Source organism: Lepus europaeus, chromosome 7 (genome assembly GCF_033115175.1).
Source record: "Lepus europaeus isolate LE1 chromosome 7, mLepTim1.pri, whole genome shotgun sequence".
Lineage (NCBI taxonomy): Eukaryota > Metazoa > Chordata > Mammalia > Lagomorpha > Leporidae > Lepus > Lepus europaeus.
In genome coordinates, this window is record NC_084833.1 from 105,275,468 (window position 1) to 105,303,169 (window position 27,702).

Here is a 27,702-nt window from a genome sequence, read left to right on the forward strand (position 1 = left end):
CATCCACATCACAAGAGTGCTAGATTCCCCTGGGGAATAGCTACTACTCTTCCTCAATAGGGAGTGCACCCGCTGGTCCAGAGAACTGAGGTGTGATGGGGAGGAGGGGGATGGGTCATCCCAATTTCAGCCCCTTAGTCATCTATCCTGTAAGTTCCAAGGGTCCTGGAGCACTGTGAGCAGAGCAGATCTAGCTCCACCTTGAAGGCAGCACTTTGGCAAATCTTAAAACATCCTTTGAACTATTTAGAGGCAACAATCTCATAGAAGAGTGACAGAGAGAGAAAGACTCATAGAAGAATAAACTAAGGGAACTGGCATTTTAATATATCCCTCTGATAGGCTTCTTCACTGTAAACAAATAGCTAAAGTAGCTGTGTCCTTTCCCCCTCTCTCATTAGCATTTTAATCCCGAGTCCATATATAGGTTTCAATTTCATCTCAAACCCATCTCCCTGGTTTTAGAAAGGGCGTAACTAGAGCAGAGCCTAGTAGAACCATTCTCCATCCTCCCTTTTCTCGGTGAAGGGGCTTCCTCCCACCCGGATTCCCTGGGAAGATGGCTGAGGGATGTGAGGCAGTCTTACCTGTGGGCCTCTGCACTGTCAGCACTCAGCTGCTTGGACAAGGGTCGGTGCCCGTAGCTGAGGGTGGCCATCAGGTTGGTGCGGTGCTGCATCTGAATCTGACTGGCACTGGGGCTCATGGAGATGCCTCGCCCAGCAGAGCCTGCAGCTGGGGCTGGCATGTTGCTGAGCATGTCGACGGGCTCTTGTACTTGGATGGTCACCTGTTGTGACTGGGTAGGCTGCTGCATGCCCAAGCAGGTTAGTGCCACGCTGGGGGGAGGGGAGCAGCTCTCAGACTGCTGCTGGAAGATTGCACTGCGGGAGGGTAAGCCTTGAAACTGGGAGGGAGAGGCAGCACCTGGAGAGAGAGGAACTGAGAGTGACCAAGAGCCCAGGCTTCCTGCCAGCTGGAAGTAATGGGAGCCAATGAGAACGCTCAACCACACATAATCCTCAGTAGAGTCCAGACTCAGTGTGCATCAGACAAGCTAGGAGAATTTGTTAAAGACCAGATTCCTGGGACCTACCCACAGAACACTGATTCCATAGGTCAAGGTGGGCCTCTAAGAATTTACATTTCCAATAAGTTTCCCTAAACCCTGGTCCTCTGGTCCATGGATTATGCTTTGAGTAGCTCACTAGGCAGTACTTCTCAAACTTCAATGCACATACAAAGGCCTCTTTAAAATGTAGACTCCAGGGGCCAGTGCTGTGGCATTGTGGGTAAAGCCTCCACCTGCAGTACCAGCATCTCATATGGGCACTGGTTTGAGACCTGGCTACTCCACTTTTTTTTTTTTAATCTTTTATTTAATGAATACAATTTTTATAGGTAAAATTTTGGGAATATACTGGTTTTTCCCCCCATATCCACCCTCTCTCTCCCACTCCCGTCCCACCTCCTACTCCCTCTTCCATCTCATTCTTCTTTAAGATTTGTTTTGAATTAACTTTATATACAGAAGAGCAACTATATGCTAAGTAAAGATTTCAACAGTTTGCACACATACCCACACACAATGTAAAAAGTACTGTTTGAGAACAAGTTTTGCAGTTAATTCTCATAGTATAACTCATTAAGGACAGAGGTCGTCCTACATGGAGAATAAGTTCTCTTGTTGATTTAACAACTGACACTCTTATTATGATGTCAGTGATCATCTGAGGCTCTTGTCATGAGATGCCAAGGCTATGGAAGCCTTTTGTGACCATAAAACTCCATCAGTATTCCAGCTACTCCACTTCTGATCCAGCTCTCTGCTATGGCCTGGGAAAGCAGTGGAAGAAAGCCCAAGTGCTTAGGCCCCTGCATCGGTGTGGGAGACCCAGATGAAGTTCCTGGGCCCTGGCTTCAGACCAGCTCAGCTCTGGCCATTGCAGCCATTTGAGGAGTGAACCAGCGAATGGAAGACTTCTCTCTCTCTCTGCCTCTCTATAACTCTAACTTTCAAATAAATAAATAAATAAGTAAATCTTTACAAAAATGTAGACTCCAATTTAGCAGGTCTGGAGACGCCGTTTGAGTAGAAAGGGTCTCAAGGTCAATATAGGCTTTTAAACGATATCTGGGGAGATTGATAAAAGTCCTAGATTTTGTGGTTTGCTCAAGAAATTCTCAGAGTGATGATCTCTGCAGACTCAAACCCAGCAAAGCATACTCACCTTCACCTCCATCTAAGCAGCCACAAACCAGAGGGCCACAAGCACAGGGGGTCATCAAAGGGAGGCACAACAATAAAGAAGGCTAAGGAAGCAACTTTTTATTTGGTAGGGTTTATTTAAAAGATTAGTTATAGTTGATTTTCTCTGAGAAGGACTTTGTGCCAGAAACTATTCTAAGTGCTTTACATATATTTATTTATTTATTAAATATTATTATCCTCATATTTTACAACTGAGAAAGCTGAGGTACACAGATGTAATACACATAGGGTTTCACAGCTAAACAAATTGGTGGCACCAATGCCAGGCACTGGTTCTGCAGCCCCACATCTAACTATTACGCTATTCTGTCTTTCAAATGCTTTCTGGCACTCCAGACTGAGAGGGTCATTTTGTCCATGTGGCATGCACTGGGTCACCGTGAATCCCTCCACTCACCGTGAGGTTGGATCATGGCACTGTTCATTGGGGGAGGACTATTACTGGGTGGCCTGAAGAGATGGTTGTTTGGGTGGTTGGGGGGTGGGCTTGAAGGCTGAATCCTTAACCTTAAAAACAACAAAACAGATAAAGAAACTTCTTGTGGTGATACTACAATCTTGAGTTAAGTTTCAGCCATATGATACACACAAATAGAAACTTTTTTACTTTTTAGTTTTGATAAACTTCCACGGAAGACAGCCATCCCCTATAGTCTACTGGAAACCTATCCCCATTTTGTATAACCAGACTTCTCAAAGTGGCCAAGTGGGCCTGTGCCTGGCCTCCTGCATTAGGTATCAGATCACTTGAAGCTATCTGAAGTGACAAAGGAAGTCAGGATTTCAAAGGCTCCTAAAGTTTAGATTGGTTTCTCTGCTTTTCCAATAGTTTCTTCCAAGATGGATACTAAAGTAAGCCAGTGTCTCCCATGTGAGTGAGACCAAGGATATTAAGCTATAGAGACAATGGCTTTGGCATAACACAAAATGACTGCTTACCTCTGGAGCTGGTGGGTGAGGAGGGCTGGCTGATTTTCACACGAAGCCTGAAGAGGTGGAGAAGGCTGAGGAGGACAGATGGAGTCCTAAAACATAGATGGGGAAAGCAAAAAAAAAAAAAAAAAAAGAGTTGTGAGCCTGAGATTCATCAGAGCCATTCTCAGGAGAAACAGAAGTATATGTGACTCAGACTTATGCTTCTGTGTGTTGTTCGGCAAGAGTCTGATTACCTTTACTCCACCGTATCAAACATAAACTAACTCCACTTTGCCCCGAGTACTCTCCTCCAAAAAGCATATGCAAATCAGCCTGAGAGCAAACTCTAACAAGTTGGAGAAAGCAAAGCGTGAGGGCCTACTTGAATCTGTTGCTGGAGAATTTGGTGGTGCTGCTCCTGCTGGTATAACATATGCTGCTGCTGGGTCTTCTCCAGGGTTCTTTCATCAATCTGCCCCCCGTACATCTTCTGTAGCTGCTCACACTCCTGAAGGGAAAGCAGTTAATGCAGATGGGATGCAGCCAGGCCTAGCCCCTGCGGTGATCTCAGCACATGCAGAGTTGCCTGAAGAGCTCATGGGCAGAAAGAACCAGAGAGCACAGTGTCTTTGACGCCCACTTCATTTACATAGGCACCTGTGCACTAAATGTATTCTGCCTGGACTGTGTGAGTGAATGGAAACTGTGTCTGAGTGTGCACTGTGAAACGTGTGTACAGTGCCCAGGCCACCTGAAGCTTCATCATCAGGAAGAACGAAAGGAAACTGGCCCTCTACGGAAGCCTAGAGGGATGTCTCCCCCTTCTAGGAGCACCGCTCCGTACTGGCTAGAGTATGCCAGGTGGTAATGATGCAGAGCAGGTTCCAACATGACCCAGCACCTTCTATCAGGAGAGAATGCCAGGGTGGCTCAGAAGGACCTTCCCTGGTGCTTTCCCACTGAAACTCATGCCCAGAAATTCCTCCCCAGTGGATTACAGAGACAGAAGAAAAATCTAATTCCTTCATGAGGAAATCAAGTTTGACCTTGGGAGAGCTGTACGTAATGGGAAGTAAGGAAAGAGTTAGGAAGTTATACTTTTCTAACCTATTAAAATGCAGTGTTGCTGACATGAAGGGAGTGGGAAGTAACTGCCCGAGCCTCCTGTAATTCAGGTCTCTGTTACCCACGCTTCTCCAGAGATGCCTGCTGTCTCTTCCATTACCTGCTGCAACTGTTTGATGCTGCTGTTGTTGCCCATTTTTTCCAGGTGAGCTTTGAAGGCCTGGATGCTTGCAGCCCCATCTGAGAACCGGCGCACGGGGGAGAAACGCTCCGTAGGGAGGTGCAGGGTGTTGGAGTCCTTGTAGGTAGAGCTGAATACATGGGAAGACAAGATTAGGGGCTAGGCCTCAGGGGTTCTGACTCAATCACATAGGGCCCGCTGGTCCAGATGAGCACAGAGATGGCTGGCTGCACGTGTGGCCCTGCATTTTAAGCAACTTCCAGAGGCTGGTTGTTTCCCTAGCCTGCTTCCCATACAGGGCTCAGGTACGCATCTTCCATCTCCACTTACCTTTAGTTGGCTTACACTCCAGGGCTGGTGAAGTCCTGGGATCAAATACATTCATTTATTACAAATATATTAAGCCAGAGAGAAAAGCTTGTCAATATCTCCCAGGCCAGGCTCTACAGGAGCGCTTGTGTTTATAATTGTATCTCTATCTAGTGCCTTTAAACCTGAAATTCATCAATGAACCAGCATTTTCCCTGAGCAGTAATCTCTGTATGACCAGCTCATCTAGTCAGCTCTTTGGTCAAAGGTCTGGCAGGACTCACAGGTTCTGCGCTAGAAAATGCAGGGTGGAGGTTGGGGTGTGGGATAATGGGTACTTGTGATCCTGGGATGGAGACAGCACTTTCTTAAGGAATGTGGGTCTCAGATCCAGCACCTACCTGGTCAATGAAAATAAGGTTACCTACTATGAAAATCAGTAGCACCTGCCCAAAGGTCTAATAAAAGAGGAATCATGTGGATTACCTTCCAAGACCCAGTGGCTCAATCAGAACACAGCCAGTATCTTAGAGAAAGAAAGAACAAGCTATTGATAAGGAAGGCCTAAGAAAGCATCAGGGTTAGAAGCTAACACCTATACCTGTTACGTAATCAGAAAGAGATGTTTATGGATTGAGGTAAGCAGATAAAAGACTGCCAAAGCAGCATTCCAGCAGCTGATGGAAAAGGCCAGGGTTTCATGTCCAGAGCACAGATGACAGTACACTCAGCTATGGGTGAAATGATGGATCACCTTGCCAGTTACTCACTTTGGACTGAAGCAGAAGCATAGCTAAGGAAGGGGGTTAACAAGCGAGTTCAAATACAATGCAAACAGGAGGGACTAGGAGGAACAATGTGCAGAGGTGTCAAGAGAATTCTGGCAGCAGGTGCGAGCCCTTCACCCTCTCTTTGCTAATGATGTCCTGTTTCAGATGCTCCCTGAGGCTGGATACAGAGTGAGTTAATGAGATGAGCATGAACACATATTTGTTTCAGTAACACAAAAGACAAATGATCTGGGGGGACACAATCCAGAAACAGTGATCATGAAAGCTGATTTCCAGAGCATTTGCTCAAAACTTCTCTTTTCTCTTTCTGCTTCAGATTTTGAATTAAAGCAAGTATTTTTTTTCTTAAAATTTTACTCATATTTTCTGATAACAGACATATTTCTAATTCATTCAGAAAGCTGCGTTTTTCAAAGACTCAATAGTCTCTCCACACAAAACCATTCTCTGCCATCAGAGGAACGATCCTGGGTCCAGGTAGGTCATGACTTTTTCAGAAGCTCTGGTGTGACCAGACTGACATTCAGCTCAGTACAGCATAGTAACTTCCAGGGAAACATTCTGATGTAGCTGCTCATCTTAGATATACTGATAGCATCAATTGTGCTTGGCTTTATTTTTATCAGCAATCATGTTCAGACAGGCTCATATTAGGCTGATATTCCCAATATACTCTTCAAACAGGGACTTGGTTACCCACCTGGATAAGATCCATTCTGTGTCAATTTCTTGTAGTAACACTCAGAAAATTGTAAATTATAAAGTACACACTTCCAGTAATGAAAAGATAAATCAACTATGTCCTTGGTCTCCATGTTGAATTTCATCTATGAGACCTCAGAAGAACAGACGCCGTTATTTATCATATTTGTTCATCTATGCCATTCTTTAATCATTTCCTCCAGAAAACGAAAGGAATTCAAAAACCTATCCAGGCCACCCAGTTTCAGTCTTTTATGGCCTTAGAAAGTTCCTTTTTTCCCATAAAGACTAACTTCACTATCTTGTGTTACGTATTTGTACAGTAACTCCTTCAAGACATGCTGAGTTTGCACAAATTTCCCACCTTACACAATCTGCCACTCATAAAGCATTCTTTTTCTTCCAATTTAAACTGGCTTGACCACAGGAAATCCTTGACACATGCTACCAAGGGAGTCCACGTGAAAACAGACGGCTGACAGACTTCCAGCAGGCAGGGCCTGGATATGAGTGCCGGCTAAAAACCACATCAATGGAACTGTGGGCCAGTGTGGCCTTCCTTTAGCAGCCATGTTGACAGGATACGGGGTCTGTGACAGAGGCTGCCTGTGGAGATGTGCTCATCTTCATGTTTCTGAAAAGAGCAAGCCCTGAGGAACGCCTAGAATTGAATACGGAAATTCAAGGGACGTAAGCTGAACAACAGACTCTGACAAAGGCTGAACACTTCTTGTCAGGCTGGAGAGGAAGGGAAGACAGAGACGAGCAGAATGAAGTGACAAAGCACCTGTCTGCTCTAACTGTGCAGCTCACCATAACGAGAAATCACGGGAATTCACAGGGGGAAGAGAAGGCGGCGCTCCAGTAACCAGTGCCCTTTGGTGAACACTACACGGCTCTTAAGAGATCTTCATTAGATTGTCTTTCTGGGCCATCAGAGTTGTATTTGAGAAGCTTCATTCTTGTTATTCCTACCAACCCCCTTTTCACTAGCTTATTCACAGTCACTTAGACAAAGCTTATCTTCCTCTGTCAGAGTTCCAGCGTGGCACTAATGATGCCTCAGCCCGCTCAGAGTTCACCTCCTCTGCTGATCTCATCCAGACCCAGTGGGTAACCAGTTACAATACAAACATTCTATCAAGCCTGCAAGTGTTAAGTTGGTTGCAAGATTTCATAACACACACATAAACCTAATTTCCTTGGACTGTGATGGCTTCTCAACCTTCCCAGGAAAGACTTGCTTTCCTCTGTGATCTCAGAAAGACTGACATTAAAAAAATAAGCTCTGGCAATTGATGATGGTTCTGATAGTGTGGCTTAGGAGCTTGGGAACAGCTTCAGGATAGATGAAGATTTTTAGACATCAAAGTATTCACAGAAGATAACCATCTTCTGAATCTAGGACTGTGTCATCCCTCCTGCTTCCAGGCTTATTTGGAGTCAATCAAGTTTTCTTGGTCAGGAAGATTAAACTTGCTTTTACTTCTTCAAGAGAATGAATTAGAATGTCACAGAGACCTAGCAGAAGATTATGCCACCAGGATATTCAAAGAATGACGTCTCAAGCACATTAGTTAAGAGTGTACAGCATCTGCTCTACCATCCAGAAGGGGATGTATCTTCCTCCATCTCCAAGCTCGTTGTTCAATGGTCACACGGTATGGAATGCTCTTTCTTTTGTAGGTGATTAATTATTAAACGTCAAGTCTATTAATATGGCTACAAATCCTCCCATTTCCAGTTGGCCTTGAGAGCTTTACTTCCTTGTAGTTCTCAAGTTCAATTTCATGTATGAGTCAATATCCAGAATCATGGGAATCAATTGCAGACAATAAACAGGTCTGCAAGGTAATGGGAAAGAAGAATCTTGTATTGCTCAGGGCTCAGTAGAAAACCTTTGCCCTGTGCATTGCTTAATGCAAGAAGTTGAGAAGAGGTGCGTTCAGGATGACAGCTGGCTTCTATTTAAAGCCTTGATGCTAATCACCATCACTGAGAGACTGTCCAACGAGCCTCAAGGAGCTCACACAGCTCAGGTGGCTACTCACCGATGCTGATCTGGTACCAGGTGAGGAGGCCAGACCCGGGAACGGAAAGGCTGCTGTCCTAGCTGTCGTTGTAGGTCCGGTGGGATCTCAGCTGTAGGGTTGGTCATGGCCAGTGTATGTCTTTTGGACCTATTTGCCAAGTACCTGCAACAAGCAGGAGCACATTTCACAGTAAAAAAGACAGACAGGAATATTCCTCCACAAGAAGCAATAGAAGTTAATCCAAAGCACTCCGTGAAACAGTGCCAGCGCTCCAAAAGGGCTCCATGGCACACAGATCCCTGACAGATGGAAGTGAAACATGTCTACACGGCCAAGAAAAGCTGGCTCGACATCGAAGCTGCTGAATTTTGGACCTAGGAGTAGCCATCGAAGAGAAGAAAAGAAAGCAGGTCAAGCTCAAAAGGACGATCAACTTTCCTTACTGCGTTCAACAGAAGAATTTATTCTCTACAGGTTTATGTTATTCCACTTCCCCCTTCAAATTCCAAAATGCAAGTTAGAAGTAGTGAGCCTAAGGACTATCTCTAGAGATAAGCAAGGGAGATACTCCGAAGGATACCACATTTGAATCTTGAACTGATAGGCCTGGGTTTTGAGACTGTTCTCATTATGTCTCACAAAAACCAGATCCTTCCATGTGGGCAGAAAGCTCCAAAACCACCTCGGTGGCTATGCCCTGTGATTGTGACATCGGAGAAGGAAAAACGATGTGCCCAGGGAATCAGTGTTCTGTAGAGGATGAAGAACTAAAACCACATGAAAAGTGTAGAATTGTTTTTAGGGGGAAAAAATGGCAGGCAAGAAAACAGAAGTTTCAAAAGTGAAAGAGTTCACAAGCTGATGACTTTCTCTGGAAAATCTTCCAGTCAATACCATGAACAAGAATATCAGTCCCCCTTCGACCAGTTGGTGACTTCCTCCACTACTGCTGTTCTTCTTGGGCATGAATAAAAGAAGTACTATCCCATTTTATCAAAACTGATAGGCATTATCCCCTTTAAATGTTGATCTAAGGAAGAAAAAAGGTGGAGCTGGAGGAGGTGAAATACAAGACAAAGAAGATAAAGTAAAATATTGCAGTCTATATTAAGGTAGAGAAGCAGTGAATTTCCGAATTTCTCATTTCATCATGGTACCAGTAAGACCCCTTTGCAATCTTATACACTTTGTTATCTGTAAACAATAGATACAACAGCATCAAGAGAAAAAAATGTTACCAGTTTTCCCTCTATTGGCTAAACTGTAGAAGGAGCTGGCCCACCTGCCAACACTTCTGTGTGCCACAGTTTCCTTTCCACGTGGGACCAGCTTCTTTCTGAATAGTAGCTCTCATACAGAACTACTAGGGGTAGAAAAAGAGTCCTGGCCAGCAACTGTCAGGTTCTTAAAATGGTTTCATTCCATTCTCAACTACCCTGCCTATTTAAGCTAAAATCAGTTAACAGACTGTAAAGTAATTAGTGGTATGAAAACTTGCCAAAGAGTAAGCCATTTGTGGTTTAATATCCATTTGATAAAGACACCCAAAGTTTCTTCAAGAGCCCATGAAAACCATTTTATTTCAATTTCCCTCAAGGGAAAAACATATAATCACGAAGAACACCTGCAATTCTGGGAAAATACATGCTGGATTTTGATGAAATTCCCTCCCCGGAAAATAAGAACGACCACTCCCACAAGGAGGCATGCACAGAGTTGAGAACCAGGGCTAATAGAACTGAGGGCAAATGAACGGTACAGCACGCCCGGTTCTCTGTGATGTCGTTCTCTGTGAACTGGGCATCTCTCAACAAGGCTCTGCCAACAATCAATATTTGCAATTGTCCCTGGCCCAAATTCCATATTCATTTTTCAATATCTCTTTGTTGGTACAAGGGAGTGGAAGAAGCACACAGCACACAGTACAAGAGGTATTCATTCTCCTGGAAAGGAAGAGTCCATGCCAGAGGTCCATAGCCAGACCAGCTAGGATCACTGTCAGCCCAAATCTCCAATTCCTTTTCAGTAAACAGTTCTTGGCAGGTAGGAGCAGGCTTTGTGCCTCGTGAATACTATCAGAGTTGCAATATGAAGACAGGGGGCAAGGAAGGAAGGAAGGAGGACAGAAAAAGTTCTTATGGTTATTGCTGTCACTTAGGGGACTTCCAATGGCGCTTACAGAAATGAAATTTTCTGGGCAGTCTTCTGTTACTTCCATGTGGGGAGGAACATGCCATCTGGCTTGAGCAAAGAGACCACACAAATGTTGAAGCTGCACTGTACCACCTCCTTGGGCAGAGGTGACCTTTCGCTGGTCGCAGGGGGAGCCTGCCCAAGGACGTTCTGCAAGCACTGCCAGATGTCACATTACCTCTGCACAGCTTCCTGATCTGGCTCCCCGTCTGAGCTCTCCTCGTCCACAGGGGTAACTGCTGGCACTGCCTGAAGAGAAACAGGAAGGAAAAGCTCAAGGTGGCTGCTTATGCTGTAACATCTCTTATCCCTGTGACCGGACTTGGGGCAAGACTTTCTGTTAACCCTCTTGTTTACAAAACTGTTCCCAGATCTTTGGGTTACGTACAGCTTTCATATACTTATGGTTCATTTTTACCTTGATTCTAATCTGGATTCCTTCCTCTTATTACCTTTATCCATTCATGTATTCACCCAACAAATAGCTGAAAGCCTACCGTATTACATGATAAAATGGGAACTTACAGATAGAGTCTTTGCCTTCATTTCATAGTCTAGTGGAAAACAGCAACAAGCAAACACACAAGTACAGAAGTATGCCTAAGTCCTCTAATAGGGAGACTAGGGAATTAAGGAAGGCATCCTGGAGGAGGTGAACACCTCACCTGAGATCTGACAGATACATAGGAGCTACTAGGCAAAGAAGCAAAGGGTAATGGCTTCTAGGCAGAGAGAAAAGAGAAGGCGTGCAGGCATGAGGCAAGTCCATGGAAAATGCGCATTATGAAAAAACTAAGCATGGACTGAAATTTTTTGTACCAAACTAAAAAAACTTAGCTGTTCATTCCATTTCTCCATAAACTGCTTGAAATACCTTTAAATCCGAGGATCTGAAAATATAGGAGTGTTAACCTGGAATATCCAGGAATAATATTATTATCAGAGTTTCAATGTCTTAACTCCAGGAAAAGCCATGAATGATTTCAAAGGTACATTTTAATACGTAACATGTAGTTGTATAGTTGTAATTCAATACTTTAAAACTAACTTCAGTGAAAAGAGAACCGCCACAATGCACGCCTCACTGTGACAGTGTCCTCAACTGCCTGGAGACTGGAAGGTGGCCCACTCCTCATGGCTACGCATAGCTTGGTGCCCACAAATCACCATGCCCCCCCGCCATTACAAAACAAAAAAAAACTTTTTCAAATAATTCCACTTTTTAAAATCTAGAGTTTCCAGATCCTTCAGTATATTTCTACAAGAGTGGAGAAAACAGGGTTGGGAAGGCAGTGGCTGTACACGAGGCAGGGGAGGAGTGCTGTGGCCAGTTATAAATGGCCTTAAATATCCTACTGGAAGTTTATTTTGAGGAAGGGCAGTAGTGAACCACTGAAGAGTTTGAAGCAGGGCCATGATGCTATAAGAACTGTATCTGAAAAAGCTAGAAACCTGTAGGTGCAGGGTGAAAAGTGCTGGTGGTAGAGATCATGAGACAAGCCTGGAAGCAAAGAAGCCAGTTAAGAGTCCATTGTGTCAGTCTAGGCAATGGAGGACAGTGATCTCCGTTAAGAAAAAGGCTGTAGAGATGGAGAGAAGACATTGAATTCGTGGGCACCACATAACTGGTTTCCTATGGGGGCATAAGGGACAGGCAAGAGTTAAAGATCATATCCATATTCATAGCTTGCATAACCAGAAGAATGACAGCACCACTCACTGTCAGCCAAGGGGAGGAACAGGTTTCCGAGAGTCCTAAGTTCATTTTTGAACATACTGAATTAAAATTGTAAGTACTGTGGGATAACCAACTAAATCTACTGATGGGACCTTCTTATTCTTGTACTTATACTTGTATACAGATGTGCAGAATTGAGAATACTCTGGGCTGGAGAAACAGATGGTAAGTTAAATTATGGGAGTGGGCAAACTCATCCAGAGACAGTATGTAAAGCGAGCTGGGAGTTAAGGGCCTAAGACAAAACTCGGGATTTGCCAACTGCAAGGAACAAACAAACTGAAAAGGAAGGCAGGAGGAAGACAAAGAATATGTTGTCACTAATGGGAAAAAAAGTAAAGTCTATTTCAAGGAAAAAATGGTCCGCAGTGACTAATACAGTTGAGATGTCTAAAAAGATAGATTAAAAATGTCCACTGGCTTTACCAACAAGAACTTGTTAGTGACCTTGACCGAAACAGTTACAGCAGACAAGTCACCTCACCGCCTATAAAAATTTGTTCCTGATCCTTCCGGACCCACATTGATCTTGTCCATCCCTGAATGCCTCTGCCACCTGTTAGTCTACGTTATTTACTTTGGCATTTAAACTCATACAGTTTTTTACTATTATTCAAATACTTTCCATTCATTGATTTTTGTCTTCCCATCTTATAAGGTCAAGGATGCCAACAGCTATTATATATAATTCTGTCATTTTCCAGATATCAGTGTTATTGAAGTGTGGCCCAAGGATCCATGCCTATCCACAAACTGTCTTGTTACCAATCCATGACAGAAAAATAACCAGAAGAAAACCAAAACTCAGAAGAGGAAAAATTTCTTTGATTGTGATCATAATGTGAATATAAAAAAGATGAGACTGAGAAATACCACCTGACTACGCTAGACCTTCTGAAAGCCAAATAAGTGATCTTGTGGTATTAAAAACGTGAGGTGGTGTTGATCAAAGGAGAAAGAGTGGAGATAGGCAATTCTGGACCCCAGCCATGAAAGCAATTAACTCCAGAGAGCACTATTAATTCAGCTGCCTTCTGGCAGATACGTATCCGTGAGAAAGCTCTGAGCTAGGCTACTGCTCAAACTTGCAGAGAGGTACTGGTCCTTGACTTAGGGTGACTGTAAGTGGTCCACTGCGGAAGAGGCTTTCCACGAACAGGGTTCCACTTAGAAATTATTTGGTTAGGCCGGCGCCGCGGCTCACTAGGCTAATCCTCCGCCTTGCGGCGCTGGCACACCGGGTTCTAGTCCCTGTCAGGGCACTGGATTCTATCCCGGTTGCCCCTCTTCCAGGCCAGCTCTCTGCTGTGGCCAGGGAGTGCAGTGGAGGATGGCCCAAGTCCTTGGGTCCTGCACCCCATGGGAGACCAGGATAAACACCTGGCTCCTGCCATCGGATCAGCGCGGTGCACCGGCCGCAGCGCGCTACCGCGGCGGCCATTGGAGGGTGAACCAACGGCAAAAAGGAAGACCTTTCTCTCTGTCTCTCTCTCTCTCACTGTCCACTCTGCCAGTCAAAAACTTAAAAAAAAAAAAAAATTATTTGGTTAAGTAAGGAAATGAGCCAAAAAACAACAGAGATGGGAAGTCTACTAGCATGAAGAAAACAGGAATATACTGAGCATAATACATTTGTAGTAAGAGCAAATTCCAATACCTAGACTAGGTCTGGGTCCCCAACCCTATGCCCACAGCCCTTTTATCACATCTCTGGGAAAGCTGGGCTCTGTGCTGCTACTCACTGGTGTCATGGTGACAAGCGGGGAGGGTCCCCGTGGGCGCTTCAGCAGCTGCTGGGCATGCAGTTGGATGTTGGCTCCTCCATCTGATGCCCTCCGGCCAAGGGGGCCCATTCCATTCAGTAGCTGTAGGGTGGGTGGCTGTAACAGAGACTGCTCCTAGCAAGAACAGAGTGGGAAGCATACACTGGTGAGATAAGGGGGAAAGAGGAGTGAAAACAGCAGTACTTTATCTACTGAAATTAAGGGCTCTTTTGACTGTAAGGTAGACTAGCAAAATCTTCCCTCTGTTTTGCAACAGAAATCCTCCTTCCCTAAAAGGAAACCCTGAAATCCTGGAATAGATTCCTAGGGAAAGCCTCCCAAAGGAAGCTCAACGTTTGTGTCTCCTGGGGCAAGCCCTCTTCCATATCCAGGTACCTTGTACTCAAGCTGCCCAGTTGGCTGCAAATTTTGCATGGGTAGCAGGTTATGCATAAAGTTCATGTTAGGGGCCACTTGCAGGAATGGAGCTTGTGGGTTGACACCAGGAAAGCCTGGTAGGAGCTTCTGTAGATCTTCCATGACTTCCGTGCTGTTAAGAAACAGTATGTCAGAGAAATCTGGTTAATATTCGTATTCAAAAGTACATATATCCCAAAATTGATAGCAGTACAATTTGTCTTATTATTATTATTATTTTACTTCTAAAATTGTATTTCTAAGGTCCACAAAAAGAAGCCTAATGGGTGGAATCTGACTCTCTGTCACTTTACTACTTGGGCCTGAGGATTGTCATTCCTTGTTGACCACGCATGTAAAAAACAACAGCTCTAGGCCAAGAGGAAACACTGGCACCAGTCCAGCTCAGGTTTTCAAAGCCTGGAGGTGAACAGCAAGTCTGCGGAGAACACAGGCCATCTGATGAGACAATGACTGCCCGAAGTAGCAACTGATTCACCGGGGAAAGAATGTGAGTATTCTTGTCAGCGGTGACAGGACAGATAAGTACTGGGTGTACAGAGCTGTCACGCCACAACAGCAGGTTTCACAGCAGACTTTAAAATAAGCGTGCTTTCCACTAACAGAGCAACTCACAACTCCACCCCTTCGCAGTGACAGTCTGTGGAGCCACAGTGTTCCCCTATTGCCTGGTTGATCGTAGGCCGAGAACAAGAAATGGAAAGCAAGCAAACCAGCAGGAACGGGAGTCTTTTTTTGAAAAGCATGTGGAGAAAAGAGAGATGTGTAAGGAAACCACTTTGCTCCTAGTTGAACTCTCAGGAAAACTCTTGCCTCTAACTTCTCTTCCCTACTAAGCAAAGGAAAGTATCCAGAAAATAATTAAAGCTATTTTTAATACTCAGAGTTCTCAACTGTAGAACAAACATGGACCAAGCTGGTCTTTAGTCCATTTCCCCACTATGAGGGCCAGTAGGGAACTTCATGAAAACACTTTGGGAAACTGGTATGTTTTTGGATTCTTGTTTGCTGAATTTTTAATTGTCTACATAAACAAATGACATCATATCATTTGTCCTCACTTCCCCAAGAAGAGTTGCATTACAGCATGTGGCAAACATCTCTAAAGGCTGTCAAACTGAGATGAATTTTTAAAAGATATGTATTTTATTTATTTGAAAGGCAGAGTGACAGAGAGAGAATGAGAGCTTCCATCAGCTGCTTCACTCCCCAAATGGCCACAACAGCTAGGGCTGGGCCAGGCTGAAGCCAGATGCCTGGACCTCCATCCAGGTCTCCTACACCATGGCAGGGGCAAAAGTACTTGGGTTATTTTCTGTTGCTTTTCCAGGCACCTTAGTAGGAGCTGGATAGGTAACACAACATCCAGGACTCAAACCTGTCCTCTGTTATGGGATGCTGGTTCCAAAGGCAGCAGCTTAACCCACTTCACCATGATGCTGGCCCCTCAGATGAATTTTAAAAATCACTTTTATGTAACATAGATCAGAAGTCCTCAATCTTTGTAGGCAAAGATGATATCATACTCTTCACCAGTATTGTGATTAATCGGGATGATGGTTCTAACGCCCACTATCCACTAGGGACACCTGACAATTTTTTAGTCAAGTCAAGTCTGATCTACGGTGTGGTCCCTGGAATGGGTTTAAAACCTATCTTGGCCACTTGTTTAGATCTCATCTGGGGGTTATAATGAAGTGGAGAAAACCTGCCATGATAAGAATTGATAGCCAAGTGGGAATGCTTGGCTTTGGCCAGATACTCACCGTGGGTCAGCCACACCCACTGTGTGCCTCCTCATGGACAAATAGCGGACCAATGCTTCAGGAGATGGTTCTTCACCCTCATCACTATCCAAGTTCACTGTCCCATCCGGCTGAGGTGGAGGGAAAGAAAATCAGTTAGAAACAAACAGTACTTAGAAATAAGGAAGGAAGGAAGCGTGGATATGGGAAAGAAAACGGTTTCAGCTAACAATCATCCGAGGTAGCTACTTGCCTCCACAATTTGGTTCTCTGGGTTGATCAGCTGCACCTGGGGAACGCTGAGGTTCACAGTGGTACCTGACTGCTCTGCCTGGAAAGCAGTACACACAGACACACACAGCTTTAACAACAGAGGCAAACAGGAGCAGTCTTTCAAAATCATGTTGGTTGCTAAAGTCTGTGGTTCCTTTGCCCTTAAAAGTCACAACAAGGACGCTTTCCTTAGAGCGGACAGTATTTCCCAGTGATTTTTCTTGAAAAATCAATCAAACAAAAACAACTATTGTAGCCCATCCATCCTCTCTGTCAAATAAAGGTTCAGATTTGACTGACGCCTGACCAAAAAAAGAGGTAGAACAGGAAACTCTCTTGATTTAGGGTTGGTGAGCAATGGCTGATCTTTACCACTCCCCATCTCCCCCCGCCTCACCCCCAATGTTACTTTTCCTGAACTAATTCAGTGGAGTTATTGCCCACCTGGATATTGACTGGTGCTTGAAATGCCATGGCTCGGGGCATGCTAGGAAGTGCTCCGAGACGCAGGGTTTTATGTCTTTTGTGGCGATCACACAGCAGGCTGTAGATTGCACTATAGTGATCATAGGCATCTGATCTTAATGACTACCGAAAGAGAAGGAAACAGAGCAAAAACCCTGATGAAATGGCATGTCACTGGCCAAAGCCCTCTCAATAATAACACCAGAACACCAAAGCACCTTCTCTTCTTCCTTCCAAGGCCCAGGGAGGGAAAGGAACGTGGAGGGAAACAGAAAGACCCGGGTTGTCAGGGAGGAGGAAGGACAGGAAGGGCAGACAGAGGAAGGCCTGTTACATCCGACTTTGTTCTCCAGGCCTTCACAGATACCTGCAGCGTCCGCTCTTTGTCCAGTCCCATGTCTTCCATAGCCAAGAGAACATCCTCATTGAGGGGGTCCACCTGTCTTTCTTCCTTTAGTTGTTGGCATTCAGCTATTAACTGTAACATAAAAAGAAGGAAGCTATCAAATCCTCAACTGTGTTGATGGCACATCATATGTAATGACGAAGCTATTCCATGCCCAGGAGTGTGGGATTTTTTTTTTTTTTTTTTTTTTTGGTCTCAAAGTGTAAACAAGACAGCCCTGTCAGTAGTCAAGATCTCCTTGGTACCTGAATTCCTTTGAGGACCTAAGATAGCAAATAATGGTTTCAATAAAGGTATACTACAAGAGCCACTGAACTGAAGACACTGAGAAGGAGCGATATCTTGGTGAGTGAAGGGCAGATCTGTGAGCTGCACTGTCTGAAAAGCCAAAAACAGATGATGATTCCGAGACAAGCAGTAGGGAACTGGTACCACTATTCTCCAACAATTCCGATGGCTTTCCCTCCCTTATTGCTTGCTTCACTTGCTGCTTTAGTATTTCACAATAGTTTGTTCCTCGCGTCCATCTTTTCAGGCCATGGCCTGGTTATAATCACACGGGAAAAAGACTGCAGCAGTGCTAAGAGGAGTTGCCCGCGGAAAGCGGGGCCCAGCTCACCCTGTCAAAGTTGGGGTCGGCGTCCCCCAGCTTCATCCACTTGTGCTTGCAGATCTGCTCCATCGAAAGGCGCTTATTCGGGTCTAACACCAGCATGTGCCGGATCAAGTGTTCGCATTCTGCAACAGACAAATGGCCCGGTGAGGGAAGCACGAATGGAGCTGAGGATCTTCAGGCAAAGTCAGCAGACAGATTCTCAAGTTCCTTGCTTCTCATTTTGTCTCTCTTGTTCCTCCATCCTTACCCATTTTACTGCTTACTCCAGGAAGGGCAAGCAAAGAGTGGAGAAAAGAGAAACTGGAATGCAGTAGCCTGGGTAATGTCTTTGCTCAAAGTCTACCCACAAAAACTCTGGGAATGATCCATGTATTTCATTTATTTATATTATGTATGACTCCATTTAGCACAATGAATGAGGAGTGCAATTCCATCTTCTTTTATGTGTTAATGTGTGCATACTAACACACAATGCTGTTGGCCTACATGTGTCACGGCTGTCTTCAAAACTCAAGGAATTTGAAATCTCTGATGGTACAAGGCATATGGGGAGAGAGGACCGAGCACAGGCTACCTCTCTACCAGACACTAGGATTCAACCAACTTTATAATTTTGCAGTGTTGTTTAAACATTCACAGGCACGTAAAACTGGGCTGTGAGCTACAAAGATTCAGATCAACAGATACTTACCCAGATTATATTGTTGAAAGAAAAACGGATTTCAAATCAAGAAACCTGTATTCTGATTTCAAAACCACCTCTGTAGAACTCAGCTGTAACCTGGGATTACTGAAGATCGTACGGGAGTAGCCATTGTGATGAAACTGCTGCTACTGCTGATAAAATAGCCATGTTGTTTCTAACCTTTACAATTATTATCTTATTTAATTCTCACAGCAATCTTGGGAAGAATGTGCTATCACTGTACCCATTTTTAAAATGGTAAAAATCAAGCACAGAGAAGAAACTTATTCGAGGTCACATGATCAAGTCAGATGTCAAATCCGATGGTCTGACTCTTGACCATCATGCTGCTCTGCACAGAGCGGATGGCAGATCCAAAACCCTGAGCCACCTGAGCCACCATAAAACCGTCTTAACTAGTCTTTCTGCTTCGTTATAATCTACACTTCATGGAGAGGCAAAGGGGATTTTTTTTTTAAAGCATAAATCCGTGCTTTTCATTACTTTGCATGTAATTCTCTAGTCTCTTCTCACAACCTTCAAAGTAAAATACAAAGCTCTGGGCCCACAAGATCCCTTCCTACTTCAAGGCTCCTGCCTACCTCTCTGACTTCATCTCCTGCTATTCTGGCCTCTTGGAACCTCTGCACATCTTCATGCATGGCCACCCAATGGGATTACAGCTGCTCTCTCCTTTAACTAGAATATTATTCCTTAGATCTTCACATGGCTGGCTCCGGGTCATTCATGTAAGAGCTTAACACATTACTTCTGCAGAAAGCTCTTATCTAACCACCTACTCTGAACTAGGCCTCAATCCCTCTATTATATATTAATTTTCTTCATACTAATTACCTCTTTGTGAAATCTTGTTTATTTACTTACTTGTTTATTGTCTGACTACCCCATCATAATGCTAAAGTCATGTCTTTCTAACCACTGTTATCTAACATCAAACCTCCAGTATTAAAAATGGTCACTATATCTCATGAGCTGAATAATTATCTACTGAATATATGAACAAATGCTTATTAAATATTTAATCTAATAAAATGAGATTGTATTTGTCAAATGTTTTTTAAAAAAAGATTTATTTATTTGAAAGGCAGAGTTACAGAGAGGCAGAGAGAGAGAGAGAGAGATAGAAAGAGGTCTTCCATCCACTCCCCAAATGGCCGCAATTGGCAGATGCCAGGAGCCAGGAGCTTCTTCCAGGTCTCCCACGTGGGTGCAGGGGCCCACTCAAACACTTGGGCCATCTTTTACTGTTTTTCCAGGTCATATTTGAGAGCTAGACGGGAAGTGGAGCAGCCAGGACTCAAACTAGGGCCCATATGGGATGGTGGTGCCCTGTACGTCACAGCGCCGGCCCTGTGAAATGCTTTTAAAAACATGAAGTTCTCGGAAGTTTTAAAATTTTCCACTTCTATTTCATTATAACTTTCCTAAAAACAAAACTGGACAGTGGAAATAAAATAAATCATGTCAAATTTAAAAAAAGACTTTATATACCAAGCACTGTGCTTACCAACTTTATTCTACTTAATCTTCACGACAGCCCTAAACTGGATACTACTGTGAACACCATTTGCAAATAGAGAAGAAATAAATTTAGGAAAGCTAAATAGCACACTCAACATCATGAACTAATGGCAAATATCTTCACATGGACATAAATTCTGTATTATCTCTTTCAAAGATGAATTCAGTTCTGCAATTTCTATACCATTTGACAAATACCATTTTATATCACTGCCTTGAAAGGTGTACTAAGAATGATTAAGGCCGGCACCATGGCTTAACAGGCTAATCCTCCACCTTGCGGCGCCGGCACACCAGGTTCTAGTCCCGGTCGGGGTGCCGGATTCTATCCCGGTTGCCCCTCTTCCAGGCCAGCTCTCTGCTATGGCCCGGGAAGGCAGTGGAGGATGGCCCAAGTCCTTGGGCCTTGCACCCGCATGGGAGACCAGGAGAAGCACCTGGCTCCTGGCTTCGGATAAGCGAGATGCGCCGGCTGCAGCGGCCATTGGAGGGTGAACCAGCGGCAAAAAGGAAGACCTTTCTGTCTCTCTCTCACTATCCACTCTGCCTGTCCAAAAAAAAAAAAAAAAAAAAAAAAAAAAGAATGATTAAAATACATTCTTCTTAATTTTTAATTTATTCTAACTTTAAAAGAAAATGAAATAAAGCCCCTATATAAAAATGATTTTTACGGCAGCCACCAATTTGTTCTTGCTTTATGATTAAAAGTACATTCAGATGCAGTGTAAATCTCCAAGACTATAGTTCTTACAGGCCTATAAAAATAAATGCTGGGGCCAGCACTGTGGTACAACGGGGCAAGTCACCACCTGCAGTGCCAGCATCCCATATGGGCTCCAGTTCTAGTCCCAGCTGCTCCACTTCTGATCCGGTGCTCTGCTATGGCCTGGGAAAGTAGTGGAAGATGGTCCAAGTCTTTGGGCCCTTGCACCCATGTGGGAGACCCAGAAGAAGCTCCTGGCTCCAGGCTTTGGATCGGCTCAGCTCTGGCCATTGCAGCCAATTGGGGAGTGAACCAGCGGATGGAAGACCTCTCTCTCTCTCTCTCTCCCTCTCCCTCTCCCTCTCCCTCTCTCTCTCCTTCTCTGTGTAACTCTGACTTTCAAATAAATAAATAAACCTTTAACAAAAAAATAAATGTCATCTCTTATGGCCTTGTCCAAATACTGACAGAGTTTGTGGACTCAAAAGGCTTCCATAGCCTAAGAAGCTCATGTCAAGAGCCTTGGGTGGTCACTGACGTCATACATAAGAGTGTTAATTATTAAATTAACAGGAGTCACTGTGTACGTACTCCCGATGCAGGACTTCTGTCCTCAATGAGTTGTATTATGAGAGTTAGCTGTAAAACTAGTTCTCAAACAGTTTGTGTGTGTGTGTGCACGCGTGTGCAAATTGTTTAAATCTTTACTTAGAATAGAGTTGGTCTTCTTTGTATAAAGTTAATTGAAAATGAATCTAAATGGAGAATAGTACTGGCAAGAGGAGAGAGAGGAGGAGAAGGGGTGAGCGTGTGGGTGGGAGGGCGGGTATGGTGGGAAAAATAAGTATATTCCTAAAGTTATACTTATGAAATTTGTATTCTTTAAAAAATAAAAATCAATGCTAGCTAAAGAGCTTTATTAAATTGTTTCCAGAGTAGCAAGGCTAGAACCCATAACTGTATCATCTGTATAGATTATAAATATCATTGACACACACATTTGTGGTCTGCAATTACTGGAGAAGAAAAAAATGTCCTATATAGAGTTAAGAAAATTGCTAAAGCTGAAGGCCCCTGAATAGGGAGAATGGTGGGGCCTGCTTTAGAAGTTGTGAAATTGTTTGTAAGGCCTCTAGATGGCACTCTTCTGTTTCCTTTTGGTTCCACATAGAATTTATTGCATAAAAGATGATCAAGGCCCAATGATGTTAAATCTCTTTAAAAACAAACAAAAAATAAACATTATCATCAAAAGTCCTACTTATAAGTTGTTTCTAATTCAATTTCAGAATCCTGAAACCTCTACTACATTTTCTTTACCCATTATTTGACCTCAGATGCCTTGAAAAACCCCCAGAAAAATTCATACAAGATTCATGCACAAAAATCTGCATATAATTTAGACTTTTCAAGGAGCCCAGGAAGCTTGCCATAGATTCTACAGATGTCTACAGGTCCCCAGTTAAGAAGCCCTGGCTGGTGATAGCACTGGGACATGGCAGGTTAAGCCACTGACTGTAGTGCAGGTATCCCGTATGGGTGCTGGTTCAAGTCCTGGCTGCTCCACTTCTGATCCAGCTCTCTGCTAATGCATCTAGGGAAGCAGTGGAAGATGGTCCAAGTGCTTGGGCCCCTGCACCCACGTAGGAGACCTGGATGAAGCTCTTGGTTCCTGGCTTTGCCTTGGCCCAGCCCCAGCCCTTGCAGCCATTTGGGGAGTGAACCAGCAGATAAAAGCTCTCTGTCTCTCCCTCTCTGTAATTCTGACTTTCAAATAAAAAAAAAATTTAAAGAACTCTTAGTCTTAAGGACAAATGCTTTTATCTTGTCTACCCCACATAATATACAACTTGCAAAGGAACAGAAATCTAACACTTTTCATATGTTGCACAGATGGCAAAATATGACAAAATGCAGAAGGCTACACATCATCAACTTACATTTCCTAAGTGTCATACAGCTCATGAAATTAAATTCAAAAAGAGATTTGAACACCACCATTCTACATAAAATATGAAGAGAGAGAAGGGAACGAACGCTCTCAGGATAGTCAATTTAAGAGTGGAAAGAAGATGGGGCCTCAGATCAAAGGGTACAAAACATCAACTTTTCCAGATGCCAAGAAGGAGTCTATTTTAATGTCTGAAATGGCCCCATCATTTGTTCCCTCTCAAAAGGCAGGGCCTTTGATGCTGAATGAAACCAAAGCACTCTGGGCAATGCAGGAATATGCTACGTGTGCCAGAGAAGCAGCTTCCCAAGAGGTTGCTTTCATCTGCTCTGTATAAGAGGCGGAGTGGCCTCTGCAGTGGAAATCAGTGAGGGCCCATGAAACCCGAGACCTCCGTGAAATGTTAACCAGAGGATGCGCTGCACCGGGCACAGGCCCTGCCCTGCTGTGCTAACAGGCATTTGGATGACTTAGTGCAGAGAGAGCTGTTGTACGAGCAGGGTCCTAAAACGAGAATGAAGTTGAAATTTGGTGTGATTCCCTCTAAGAAGACGAACTTTTAAAACTGCCTCTCTTTTTTGTCCTTTTTTAATATTTTCTCTAAGATGCTGAAAATATTATGCCTAAGGGGGGAAAATAAAGAATGAGGGGAGGGACATAAAAAACTAACTTTACATTCACCAAAGATAGTTTAATAGAAGCTCTGCCTCCAGTTTCCAGGCTAGAAAAAGAAAGAATAATTAAGAAGGAATTTCCTCACTAAAATTTTGAAAGCATGCCCGAAGATAGGTTTAAGGCGATAAGGCTGATTGATCATGAAGAGAAACGATAGGCAATGGTGGGTGTTTTTCAAGGATCTCAAAGATTTTTACAGGGGTCGGTGCTGTGGCATAGAAGGCCAAGCTTCCGCCTGCAGTGCTGGCATCCCATAAGGGCAGCAGTTCAAGTCCCAGCTGCTCCACTTCCAATTCAACTCCCTGCTAATGTGCCTGGGAAAGCAGTGGATGATGGCCCAAGTACTGGGCCCTTGCACCCACATGAGAGACCTGGAAGAAGCTACCAGCTCCTGGCTTCAGCCTAGCTAAGCCCCAGCCAATTGCAGCCATTTGGGGAGTGAACCAGCAGATGGAAGACATCCCCTCCCCTTCTCTCTCTGTATCTCTGCCTTTCAAATAAATAAACAAATCTTTAAAAAAATTATTTTACAAAGATGACGAACTGGATTTATAGCATGCTGCTCTAAGTGCCTGAATTTGGAATAACTAGAAAGTCACAAGTTCGATATAAGAAAAAAATATTTCTAATTACCAGTACTGATTCAGTTTACTGGATCAGAGTCCTAGTGATCTAAGGAGAAACCCTTAGGGAAGTGAGAAGGAGCAGTCAAGCAGGTAAAGTCACTCTTGGAACACAGCGAATTTATCCATTTTGTGTTCTAGGTAATATTTCACTTGAAAAAAATATGTCCAGAAACAATTGAATAGTATGAACTTTTTGGTCCTCTTCAACTCCAGCAAGCATGCTACTGTGAAAAGAGAATGACTTATCCTTTGAAGTAGTGAGCTTACTGTCATCAGAAATGTTTAATCAGAGGCTAGCTTTGAGATGTTATTAGTGAGCAGAAAGACTCGAAGTCCTTTAAGCATGAAGACTATGTCTTATAGAATCATATATCCCCAGTGCCTACTATCATACCTGACACATAACAGGCCCTCAAAACACAGCAGTTGAAAGAAACCCAAAACTAGGTGACTCTTACAATTCCTTCTAACAACTTTAATATTATAGTTCCAAGAATCTACTACAGAGGAAGGCATTCTCCTTGGTTCAAGCAGGAATAACCATATGGCCACTATTTTACTTAAGATTTAAATGCAGCACTGGTATCAAAAGTCCAAATCAGATGACCTCCAAGGCTTCTCCTTATATCTTTATAGAGTTATTTGTCTCACACAGGGTGTACTCAATGATTTTGTCCCTGAGGCTATACAGAATAACCTGTAAAAAGCTCATTAGCAAGGAGAGAGATTTGAAGTGATGCAACCAGGACTTGAACCAGCACCAATATGGGATATGGGTGTCGCAGGCAGCCACTTACTCCACTGCACTACAACACTAGCCCCGAGGAATTCAAATAAATGTCAAAGAAGGTTCTATTTCTCAAACTCTCAAAATCCAAAAAGGAAACAAAATTAAAAAGGCTATAAAATCTCTAGAACATGCTTCTATGAAAACGCGTAACTCTATAAAGCTTTTTTCTTTTCTAAGTTAAATGGCATTAAAGTCTTAAACTTTCCAGAGCAACGATGCTAGGTGACACGCTGCCTGAACCTGTTAGCCATTCACTTTGTCCGGCTCACGTAAGAAATGAGATTGTGCGCATGACAGCAGAACACGACGAGCAGAACCAGACTGATGGGTGATCTGCAGTGACAATCTCAGGATGCTGCAGCGACGCTTGGGGAAGAGCCTGTGCTTTCACCCACTATGACAGGGCTCCAGAAAGCTCACGGACAAGGTGCTTCATGACACTGCATGGATTCAGAATTTTTTTGCACCATGATAAACTTATTTAATTTCCATTTTCCATGAACTTTTGGAAGTACCCTCATGTATTCTGGACTTAGTAATGTTCATGACCCAGAGCTCCTCGCTACTGCTGTCTGCCTTTTCCAAAGAGAAAAACCACACATAAGGTCATGTTGTTTTTCTTCATGCAAAGAAAACAAAGTCTGTCATAATGTCCTGATCCTTTAATAACCACAGAATAATGTGACCTGCTTGCAATGTCATGATCCCTACAGAAATACTTTTAAAGTAAGTCAATAAAAAACAAAGTTGTGGGTTTTTTGCCAAGATACTTTCTTTTGGAAAGAAGTTAGCCAGAGATAAGAATCCTCATCCTCTTAGAAATGATGCCTTATTAACACACCCAAGGAAACCTGTAAATTAACTACCAGCTAAGGTTAAACCTATTTTACATAGTTACTATTTTAAAATCTAAACAAAGTAGAAAATGGTCTTTACATAAGAAATTGGTACATATAAATAACACACCAAATGTGCTAACCTATAAATGCATTCAGAGACTGCATAAATGTTAAGTATAATGGCACAAAATACAAGGGACAAATACAATCCCAAAAATACATCACAATGAAATTTGTAACACTGGATATTGCTAGAACAATGGTGCTATAAAATAAAACTTTAGGGGGCTGGCATAGTGGCATAGCAGGTAAAGCTGCTGCCTGCGACGCTGACATTCCATGTGTGCGCTTGTTCATGTCCCAGCTGCTCCACTTCCAATCCACTCCCTGTTAATAGGTTGGGAAAAGCAGTGGAAGATGGCTCAAGTGTTTGGGCCCCTGCCACCCATGTGGGAGACCCAGATGAAGGTCCTGGCTCCTGGCTACAGCCTGGCCCAGCCCTAGCTATAGCAGCATCTGAGGAGTGAACCACTGGATGGAAGATCTCTCTTTCAAATAAATAAATATAAATAAATCTTTAATAAGTAAATATAATTTAAAAAATACATCAGTGTAAGAATGTCAATACTTTCACCACATAAATTAAATTTTGATGTGCTCCTGTTGCAACAGAAATATCTGAATGTTTCTAAATCCCAAGTTAAGGGACTAGCAATTTAAGTCATAGTCAACGCTGCAATTTTACACAAGCAAAATACACAATCCTGAAATTAACTGTAATGGAATTTGAACTATAACAGTATTGGTTCTAATAAACTGTGACTCATAAAAAACAAGTAGCAAGATTACCCCCTCTCACACAATGACACCAAGAAAAAACTATCTTATTTCGAAACCATTTCCTTTCAGTTCTTTTGGGAAAATAAAAATGGGAGTCTCATACAACTAGAATACTTCAGCAAAATTTCTTTTTTTTTTTTTTTTAAGATTTCTTTATTTTATTTGAAAGGCAGAGTTGCAGTGAGAGAGGGAGAGAAAGAGAATCTTTCACCCACTGATTCACTTCCCAAATGGCTGCTGTTGCCAAACGGAGTAGCCAAGAGCTTTTTCCAGGTCTCCCACATGGGTGCAGAGCCCCAAGGACTTGGGCATCTTCCGCTGCTTTCCCAGGCATATTAGCAGGGAGCTGAATCGGAAGTGGAGCAGCCGGGACTTGAACTGGCGCCTGTATAGGATGCAGCACTGCAGGTGTGGCTTAAACTGCTAAACCACAGTGCAGTTCCCAGCAAAATTTCTAAAAGGATTTTCCAACCAACAGCATACCAGACAAGAAAGTTTAGAATTTTTTTTTTTCATTTTTTAGTCAGACTTTCTTTATTATTTTTGTTTTTTTCAATAAGCATTCACTAATTACCAACTGTATACCAGTGAGAAGTTACATTTAAGCTGTGTAAGAGAGTTTGTGATCTAAATACAAATCTTAAAACTACTGGTTTCTGTAAGTATAAGAATATTCTGGAATAGAAATAACAATCCTTTTAACTCTAAATTCTATGAGACAATTTCTGTAACTGAACATAGAAGACGTACGGAGATGGCTTAGAATGTCTTAACAAAAAGCGATGTCACTGACAAGAAAAGTTTCTATTAGGAATCAACAAACTCAAATTGAGAGGCTATATTCTTCAGTTTTCATAGTTTACCAATCTGACACAAACAATGTTTTACTGGGACATCTCTATTTATTAGAAACGCAACATCTATGTTCTTGATTTTCTTGTGTTTTCTTTTCTGTTTCTTTATTGGATGCTTGTGATGCTTCCAGAATTAAGATTCAGAAATTAGGGGATACTGGTTTAAAGGCGGGAAACTATTGGCATTTAACCCTAGTCCGAACCTTGAAAATACCCTGGCTTGCTACACTGTTGAAGAGACTATCCATTTTGTGGTTTACATTTATGTAAACATGTTGCTTATATTATCATT

The 27,702-nt window shown here is 43.2% G+C and overlaps 1 protein-coding gene across 6 annotated transcripts in view; it reads right to left on the reverse strand.

The window, feature by feature from the left end:
- Nucleotides 1-27,702, reverse strand: part of SIK3 (SIK family kinase 3) — a 242,380-nt gene that overhangs the window by 17,389 nt on the left and 197,289 nt on the right. For 2 of the 6 annotated variants that reach the window (XM_062197072.1, XM_062197069.1), the window contains exons 7-20: nucleotides 17,909-18,027; nucleotides 17,251-17,361; nucleotides 16,863-17,006; nucleotides 16,399-16,476; nucleotides 16,167-16,276; nucleotides 14,359-14,512; nucleotides 13,942-14,097; nucleotides 10,640-10,710; nucleotides 8,287-8,430; nucleotides 4,413-4,563; nucleotides 3,570-3,695; nucleotides 3,212-3,297; nucleotides 2,670-2,779; nucleotides 588-927 (exon numbers count right to left, since the gene is read on the reverse strand). In XM_062197072.1, the coding sequence (XP_062053056.1) occupies nucleotides 588-927; nucleotides 2,670-2,779; nucleotides 3,212-3,297; nucleotides 3,570-3,695; nucleotides 4,413-4,563; nucleotides 8,287-8,430; nucleotides 10,640-10,710; nucleotides 13,942-14,097; nucleotides 14,359-14,512; nucleotides 16,167-16,276; nucleotides 16,399-16,476; nucleotides 16,863-17,006; nucleotides 17,251-17,361; nucleotides 17,909-18,027 (1,900 nt within the window). The remainder of the gene's footprint in view (nucleotides 1-587; nucleotides 928-2,669; nucleotides 2,780-3,211; nucleotides 3,298-3,569; nucleotides 3,696-4,412; nucleotides 4,564-8,286; nucleotides 8,431-10,639; nucleotides 10,711-13,941; nucleotides 14,098-14,358; nucleotides 14,513-16,166; nucleotides 16,277-16,398; nucleotides 16,477-16,862; nucleotides 17,007-17,250; nucleotides 17,362-17,908; nucleotides 18,028-27,702) is intronic. The other 4 variants (XM_062197073.1, XM_062197070.1, XM_062197074.1 and 1 more) reach the window with 2 other exon arrangements.